Genomic DNA, 9524 nt, shown 5'->3' on the forward strand with positions numbered 1-9524 from the left:
TCACAATGTTGCATGTCACATCTCAAGTAAGTACGTAAGCTTCAAGTGCTTCGTTGTATAATGTATATATAATATATATATACATATGTGATAACACGATAAAATTTTTACTGTGACATAATTTATGGAATTGCGTTATATAAATTTTCTCAAAAACTAACATTTTAAAATATCTAAAAAACATGACATTATTTATAATCGTCAATAAATGATTGAAGGTATAAATTATTGTATATTGTTGAATTTATAGGCATCTGTTAAGTTTTTATTATCGATACTTATTGTTAGTTGAGAATAAAATCTTATATCACGATTTAAATCGTTTTGGATTCAAATTCTCGTGATGGATCAAGCTATATAATAAAGTGCTCGCGTATGAAAGATTCATTGAATTAATAAATTCAGCCTTTTGATGAATTGTCCTCGTGAGAAGAAGCGTTTGCGTCTAATATGCCAATGGAACATAGGGTACACCTACATGAAATGCCATACAAAAAATGACCATCGATATTCCCTCCACTTTGCCTCAATCCTGATTGGTCGAGTTAGCGATCCAGGGGATCAATCATGTATCTTTTTCCCGCGAAAACGTGAAAAGTGAAAAGTTTCACACCATTGAACTTAATGGCGAAAATTTTCCCTTTTTACCTTTCCGCCCTAGGGATCTAGTTACATGATCGTTACTCTGAAAGAAACTCATACTGCTCGCAGTCTAGTATCTGTGGTGCTCACCGACTGCGTGTTCCTACATGTTCTCTCTTTCTTGATTTTTCATTTTATACGGATAAATTAAATCTACTTCGCATAAACAGTGAGTACAAAAATCGATTAGTTTTTCCGATTAATCTTTAATTTAGCTTTCGTCAAATTTCCGTTAATTTCCTTTATTCGCTGTATTCGCTGTATTCATATATGTTCGACTTAATCGCTATTATGCATATCGATATATAAGAAGGAAAATATATTATAAATAACATAAAAAATATACATTCTTGAAAATATTAGTCACTTAGAAAACGTAAGTGCAGCAAACATGAGCAATTTTTGCAATTTTTTTTGTTTCTTCTTTGTTACTAACGTGGTAAAAGAAAAGAACACGAAGCACGTGCTCACAATATATCAGATTTAGAAAGAAATTGTTTTTATATTTTATTTAAAAAACTTTAAGAAACTGTTTTTTGTTTAAAATATTTAATTATTTAATAATGACATACATATGTTGTTACAAATTAGTTTATATTTTCAAACACTAGCACATTATTACCTAACCTCAATTTCTTTTTTCACGAGACAGACTGCTTGTGCTATACTTATTGCTAGGGTACGTGGCATAGTAACACAGACAGTGCGCATATGCACTAGTGGCTCAGTTTCTTTCACAGACTTCTATATACCACTAGATTGCTCATTTCGCAGCCATTTTTGCTTCCAAGAATGGAGAATGTCATTTAATATTTTTTATACTCACATATACAAATATATATAAATACATATGCAAACATATACAAATCACGCCTAACAAATATATAAACTAAACTTCTCGCACATTTTATCTCTTCTTTTTTTCTCTACATCGTAAAAAGAAAAAAGGAAAGATGAGCCGCACAAGAAGTTCCGCTAAAAAGAACAGATCTATTATCTATTTTCAGAATAGAATCAATGCTTGAAAACTTGTTTTCTCTTGCACAATGTTTCATGCAGGAATAAGCAAATTTTGAACAAGTTGATTGATTATCTCTAAATACTCCATTATCATATATAATAATTATAAGAAATAATATGATAATTATACGACCGTTATATGATATACAATCAAATAGATTAAACTAAAATCGCAATTTAATAGGCCCGAGCTGGATCTTGGTAGCCAAATTATTATATATATATATACACACACATATATTTTTTTCCGTGTATTAGTTATGTGTGTTAAAGTTATGTGTATTACACATAACTTTTCCAATAATAAGTAAACTGCGCGACGACTAGATTTGTCAGACTTATAATTAACACAGTTCCCGTTGGAGCAAAATCTCCTCTCTCCCCGCAATTAAATCGATTTGATTTAATCGTTAAATAAAGAAATTATTGCGAAAAATATTACCTCAGCCAGGATTCGAACCTGGAACCTCCCACATTCCGTGAAGGGTGTCACGTACCAATTTGACCACTGAAGCATGTGGTAATATTTATCACAATAACCGGTTAACAGTAAATTGAACGTCTTTTTCAGGTTATGTAAATAAACAATAATTATAATTATAAATCGAAATTATATCTTTACTTCCTTCTCAATAGAAATAAAAATATACAAAATTAATTCACTAATCTCAAGAAGCATTATTGAAAATTGTTAATTACAGTTATTTGATAAAATTAATTTTGATTGCACTAGACGCGCTAATTACCGTTCGGCTAAATAGAGTTTGTATGCTGTATTTTAATAAACGGACAAAAGTGTGCTACTTTTGAATGTCAATACTAATAATGCAAAAGCAAGCAAGACAAATTTATACTATATAATGTTTAAAGATTATATATATTATATAATTATAATAAATGTAAAGTATTATAATGCAGCATTTTAGCGTTTTTATGCCAAAAAAGAGCAAGGATTATAACCTTCATATCTTTATCTGCTTTCAGAGAAAGAATATGACATTTCATTATCCATTTGAGAATGAGAGTTTGAGTCAATATCCCTATATCGGCAGGGTCTCAACAGGAGAGGAAAATTCTGTTGACTTTATCTATCAATTTGTGAAGCAGTGTAATTATGATTGTATCAATAATTTGGCCACACTTGATACTATATGTTACATATATGGGGCACCTACCAAATTTCCAAAATATGGAGATTTTTCAGAAACATTCATTATGGTATGCGTATATTTCGCGGGATTATTGTCCTGTGGAAGTAATCACAGTTTAACATTATGCTACAAGATTTTGTACTATTTGACACATTTTGACATTTCAATATTTTAATACAGAGAACTTATGATTTCGATATCTCATTATTTTCTTCATGGCCTGCAAACATTGAACTACTTAATAAAAGTATACCATGGCATGAAAAAGATATCAAACACATCAATCATCTGGGTATGTAATATTTTAATTGATAAATAAAATATTATTAAAGAAGAAACGTTTTCATTGGGAAGGAATTATAATTATACTTTCTATTTTATAGAAATCGAGTTTCATGAAGCTGTATATCCAATCAGAATCTCTATATACGAAGTATATAATCCTGGAAACATAATTAAAATTTGGGCTCAAGATTCTTCAAATGATCGGTGGATTTTATTGTGGGATGGATTGCCTCAGATTGTGCCTCCGATATCAAGACTATTTTCCCCACCCTTACAGCTGTGTAACTTTAAAACCAACAAACTCAAATTAGAATTTAAGCACAGTATATTAGACTACACAAAGCTAGACGCTGTGATGCTTATCGGAACGTCAGAATTGATCCTTCCCAGAAATCCTGAAGAGAGTTTAACTGATCTATTAAAGAGACTTAACTGCATGTATTCTCACCATGAGGATGTCCATAATCTAACAGCAAATTACGAAAAAGCACATTTGGATATTGACCATCTTCAAAAGAATTTTCCTGAACATTGTATTATTTGTAAAAGGTATTACATTTGTCAACATTAAGTAGGTAGCAAAACGTGAGTGTGCAAATCATTGCTGGAAACAGTTTATGTATTGTTGCCACAAACATTGCGTAAACACGAATGAAATCGTAGCTCTATAGAATTCATATTTATGGTGCTTTGCAGCAAAATTGTGTTGTTTCCATCAATAATATTTAAACTATATAGCCAATGGAGCTTCCGGGCGTAAACTGTTGCTACCAAAATGTAACAAATGATGAATAGACCATTGCTTGAAACAAATTCAATACTGTTGCTGAGCATTTACAGACGCAGCTTTACATGTTGTTTGTACAAACATTCGTCACGAATTTACGCACATATTTCGTAAATATAACTGACGTTTTGCTATCTGGGTATATTCAATCTTTCTTTATTCTGTTAATAATAAAAATAAATTTGTTCCGACATTATTTGCAGCGATGTAGAAAACAGTTTTCATAAGAATAATTTCGGGAATGAAAAGACATCTGTACTTCTTAGGAAGGTAATCCCTGATTATATGAATCGTATAGATGAATCCAAAGAGCCATCACCTGACAGTTTTTCTGCGCTTTCTGTAAAGTATTCTAAGAAGTCTATTTCTCATAATAATATTTATTTCAATGTTATCTCGTGTACTAAAGTTTTGTGTTTTATCTTTCGCAGGATGAAGTAATTCTAGAAGTATTAAAGCACTTAGACTTGAAGACGTTATGCATCATGAACCAAGTAAATAAGCGCTTCAATGATTTAACACGGGACCCTCTACTATATACACGTTTGAACATGCGAAATATCTGTTGTCCTACTTATTTTTATAATATACTTTGCTACTTTACACCTAGATGTAAATATTTGCAACAATTAGATCTTACATTATGCAACTTTTCTTCTTCGCATTTCGTGCAATTTCTTGAGAATTGCGGCAGGCATTTAACGCACTTACGAATCATGGAATATGTCGACAATGAATGGATCATTGAATGGATATCTGTCGACAATGATGTCCTACTCAAAATTTCAGAGATATGCAAAAATTTGAAAGGTATATATATATATTAAGATTATACAAATATCAAAATTATTGTTAAGTTGCATGTATGACCAATACATATTTTTTTAGAGTTGTATCTGACGGGATATTTTGATAATGAAGGACTTTCATGTCTCGAAAATCTAGAGAGCCTGGAACAGTTGACACTTAAAATAACAAACCTAGAAGCTCAATGTCTTTGCAAAATACTGCAAAAAAATAAACGGATGCGTGAATTATATTTGCACTGTGAACTTAAGGGGATTTACAGTAAGGAGGGGTGCCCAGTCGACACTGTTGCAATAGAGTTAGGAAATTCGTGTCGGGACTTGCAAATAATAGATTTATATAAAGCAGGTACTTTTACATCGAAGGGTATTAATGCCCTTGCTGACTGTAAGAATTTACGAACAGTGATACTTGGGGAAAAAATGTATGTGCTACATTTTCTTTCGAAATATATATTACGTATTCTTTATTAAAAGTTATTTCTTTTGCAAGATTTTTGAAGAAGTTACTTCGATTTTATTTTTGTGATTGAAGTTCTGTAATAATTATATGGTTCTTGTTACAGATTCGACCTTGATGATAGCTTGAGCAGATTGCTTTCCTCCTGTCAACTGCTGGAAGAAATATGGTTGTATATTATTGTCATCACTGATCGCCATGTGAAATCACTAGCGGAGTGCAAAAACTTGAAATGTTTATGTCTGGCAGAAGTGAAATTTGTAACACCTGAAAATGTTTGCATTATTCTCGAGCAATGTCCTAAATTGCAACGGTTTCAGCTCCATTGCCACAATATTAGCCCCTACTTGATTAGCCAGTGGAAGAAAAGTCATCCACATGTGTTTTACGAGGAAGGAGGAATATATGAGGAGTATATAAATGAGGAGTATATGTGAATATTTCTATCGAGAATTTGATTCAAAACCATAGAAACTTATTTATACTATCGGGATAAGTGTCAGTTCAACAAAGTACAACTGATTTGAGAGTAAGTGTGTTTAAATTCTTACTAAAATACAGTACAAATGTCATTACCAAATAAAATAAACAGAAACTTATAGATTATTCTTCGAAATTCGACATAAAAACCCATAAAAAACGGATGATTCAAAATGATACAAATTATTAAAATCTGGTCAGTAAGTTTCTTCTTATAACTTATTAATACCAGATTATTCTGACTGTTTGATTGAATCTGTTTATATCTAATAGGTAGTTTCTTTTTTGATTATTCTGGCTAGACCAACGAAATGTCATGAAGTCTTTAGATACATGCAAACATACATACATACATACATACATACATATATACATGCGGACATTTTATAAAATTACGATTTTCCGACGTTTTAGAACATTCTGAACACATTGGCATAAAAAACTAGAAAAACAATTTTTTCTTCGGTCTTTTCTACCTCTATTTCATATGTAATTCTTTAAAATTTGGTTGATTAGACTTAGGTTTATATGCGATCAAAGGTCCATATACGAAGTTTATGAAAATAAAGCTTCCTCTATGAGGAAGCAAAAAAGATAAAACTTATTAAACGTGCTAATTTAGCGAATTTTGTATTATCGTCTTTTGTCAGTTTCGTATATCTGGCATATTAGTATTACATAATTTCAATTTTATTACACTAAGAAAAAAAAGCTGTTACTTCAATTAAAGTGCTATTGCAGCCGCTCGCTGAGGATGACACGGCATCGCTCACCCCAAGGCCGCCGAAACCGAGAGAAAGGACATCACCCCGATCTACCAGGGCGAATTTAAGGGAAATCCTCCAACAAGATGACTCCCGTTATGTGGAGGCAAATTCGATGCGGCAAAAGGAGTGCGAACACAAGTGGCGGCGTGTAAATTTTGTGTCGCATTAGATTCTGTTGGTTAAATGCGAATTTATTTTGAAGAAGCGTATAAATAAATATACATGGTTAATTTCGTTAATGTAAATAATTCATGGAAAGGCGATTTTCTATATACTAATATACAAGAATCATTATTAGCATGATTGTTTCGATGCGAGCGGTTAATTCTCGATAATGTTGAAGGTTTAATTATGCGAAAATATATATAAATTCCCATAATTGATGATGTTCCCGCATATTCGTAAAGAATGTGAAATTAAGTCCCAGCATATAGTTGTATATACAGGGTGTTAAAAACGTTGCGAGCGTTACCATTTAAGTATATCATAGCCGTAAGAGCGCGGTATGCAGGAGAGAACGAGCGAGTAAGAGCGAGGATGTCGTAGGCAAATGGTTATTTTAGGAAAATAGCTTCTGACTAGGCAAATGCTATCTGCCTGGCCAAATAGCTTTCATCATTTATTCTTGCTATTTTCCTAGTCAAATGCTATTTTCCTAGGCAGATGCTATTTGACTGAATCGCTGTTAGGCAAATGGTATTCTGCGAAGCATGCATTGGTGGGTAATTCTTCAGTTTAGCTACCGCAGCACAGAAATCGATGAAATTAGGCTTATTCGACGCGTTTTTGCACGAAACAAAAGAATCTGGCAGAAAAAAGTGTCGCTCTGCCCCGCGAAGCGAGATATTAATCGTTAAAGTTGACAGGAATTAGGTTATGATTCCTGTCATACCGACGAGATGTAGCGACCATGAACATGCCCCGCGACAACTTCTCACTGATTTTAGGACACGCCTTCGGCGTATAGATTAGTGACGCGCTTTAAATGTATTTAACTGTTTAAAGCGCGTCACTGAAGTGCACCAATGCATGCTTCACGGAATACCATTTGCCTAACAGCGGTTCAGTCAAACAGCATCTGCCTAGGAAAATAGCATTTATCATTTATGACTAGGAAAATAGCAAGAATAAATAGTGAAAGCTATTTGGCCAGGCAGATAACATTTGCCTAGTCAGAAGCTATTTTCCTAAAATAACCATTTGCCTACGACATATACATATATGTAGAATTCACGCGCACGCAAAATATAGCAACATATTTTGCAAGATTAGCAATATAGGTAACAAATTGGGATCAACTGTAATGTATGAACATGTTTTCTTCAAACAACGAAGTATTCTTTAAATATTTTAATATACAATCTGTTTTATTAATTAATAAATACAAATTAAATATTACAAATACTATTTTATAAGCAAGACAATTTTCGCCCAATTAATCAATTTCGTCGGTATATGAACAATATGCATTGATATTTATTTGAAATATGTTATATCCTGTTATAGTGATTATCGGACTTACAATTAGTAAAAATACAAAAAAAATATTAACATTACAATGTTAGTGCTAATAAATGACAAACTTATCAAAAATTTAAAAAATGAAAAATTTCGAAACGTTACTGAATAAAGGTAACTGGTGAGAAAAACGGAGTTTCCTAAATCATCAGCGTACGGAATTAAACAATTGTTAAACAGTGCCGTTATATTTACATTGATATATCCTCTTTAGACAAAGCATGCTCTTTCAAATAAAATTATAGACGATAAAGAATTTTAGAATGCTGTTGCATAATGCTACACTGAGAAAAAAAAATCGTTGATTCAAAGAAATATTATTTGATTCAACTAAATGCAGCGGTCACGGGCTGTCAAGCTAACATTTGTTAATTCAACAAATATTATATAAAATAAAATAAAATATTTCTTGATATTACTCACGTATATTTGATTTAAATATATTAATATTTACATTAAACAAATCACACCAACTAAACGAGTTTAGTCAAATTAACAACATTTTTTTCTCAGTGTATAGCCAACGAGAAAGAGGTAACGCCGAATGCTATCGGGCGGTAGTTGGAGAAAAAGAAAAACTCCGAAATGTGACGAACTCTTTAGTGTCTAATATTGTTCGAGATAGCATGATTCGCAGCGATGTTAAAATAAACGTATATCTCGAAATTTCTTTAATGTCATTTGTTGCATTTTCGGCACGCCGACTTTCTCGCCGAGTGAAAACAACGGTATACATATATTAGCTCCTTTCTCTCGTTGCCTAGCATTATGCAACGATATTCTAAGACTTTTTATCGTTTAATCTTGTTCTAGAGAGCATACTTTGCATTAAAGGATACATAGAAATGATAAGATGAATGTATTTATCGAGATTTGTTTAGTCGTTTGTCACATTTCGGACCGTCTTCCTGCCGAGCACGAGCGACGAGACTCGTAGCTTCTTTTTTTCGTTGCCCAGCATTATGCCAAGGCATTTTATAACTCTTTATCGTTCAATCTTGTTCGAGAGAGCATGCCTCACATTAAAGGACACATAGCAATGATAAGATGAATGTATTTCTCGAGATTTGTTTAGTCGTTTGTCACATTTCGAACCGTCTTCCTGGCCGAGCACGAGCGACGAGACTCGTAGCTTTTTTTTTCGTTGCCCAGCATTATGCCAAAGGACACATAGCAATGATAAGATGAATGTATTTCTTGAGATTTGTTTAGTCGTTTGTCACATTTCAGACCGTCTTTTTGCCGAGCACGAGCGACGAGACTCGTAGCTTCTTTTTTTCGTTGCCCAGCATTATGCCAAGACATTTTATAACTCTTTATCGTTCAATCTTGTTCGAGAGAGCATGCCTCACATTAAAGGATACATAGCTATGATAAGATGAATGTTATATTTATCGAGATTTGTTTAGTTGTTTGTCACATTTCGGATACGACCGTTTGCCTTCCCGCCGAGTGCGAGCGACGGCATTCGTAACTTCCTTTTTTCGTTGCCTAGCGTTATGCAACGATATTCTAAAACTTTTTATCGTTTAATATTGTTCGAGAGAGCATACTTCGCATTAAAAGATACATAACAATGATAAGATATGATTGTATTTCTCGAGATTT

The 9524-nt window shown here is 32.7% G+C and overlaps 1 protein-coding gene across 2 annotated transcripts; it reads left to right on the plus strand.

The window, feature by feature from the left end:
- Positions 1–700: 700 nt before the first annotated feature.
- Positions 701–7800, plus strand: LOC139774262 (F-box/LRR-repeat protein 4-like). 2 transcript variants are annotated; one of them, XR_011718542.1, is made up of 9 exons: positions 701–811; positions 2647–2880; positions 2994–3105; positions 3197–3647; positions 4089–4227; positions 4317–4695; positions 4774–5116; positions 5258–5680; positions 6373–7800. XR_011718542.1 is itself a non-coding variant. In XM_071709395.1 (8 exons), the coding sequence occupies exons 2-8, from the start codon at positions 2656–2658 to the stop codon at positions 5278–5280; spliced, it is 1596 nt and encodes a 531-aa protein (XP_071565496.1). In that variant the 5' UTR covers positions 701–811; positions 2647–2655; the 3' UTR covers positions 5281–5384. The 2 variants fall into 2 exon arrangements, 1 of the variants encoding a protein (XP_071565496.1); XM_071709395.1 differs by lacking the exon at positions 6373–7800 and having other exon boundaries at positions 4774–5040; positions 5258–5384.
- Positions 7801–9524: the final 1724 nt, after the last annotated feature.

This window comes from Temnothorax nylanderi, unplaced genomic scaffold, assembly GCF_030848795.1.
Source record: "Temnothorax nylanderi isolate EJ_2023f unplaced genomic scaffold, tnyl_v1.0 TNYL_tig0076_pilon, whole genome shotgun sequence".
NCBI lineage: Eukaryota > Metazoa > Arthropoda > Insecta > Hymenoptera > Formicidae > Temnothorax > Temnothorax nylanderi.

Bases quoted from the DNA above. Each gene is read 5' to 3' on its own strand.
- LOC139774262 (XM_071709395.1), top strand. From the start codon at position 2,656: ATGACATTTCATTATCCATTTGAGAATGAGAGTTTGAGTCAATATCCC. The intron at 3,648-4,088 runs GTATTACATTTG...CATTATTTGCAG, and splicing joins CATTGTATTATTTGTAAAAG to CGATGTAGAAAACAGTTTTC. The intron at 4,228-4,316 runs GTAAAGTATTCT...TATCTTTCGCAG, and splicing joins ACAGTTTTTCTGCGCTTTCT to GATGAAGTAATTCTAGAAGT.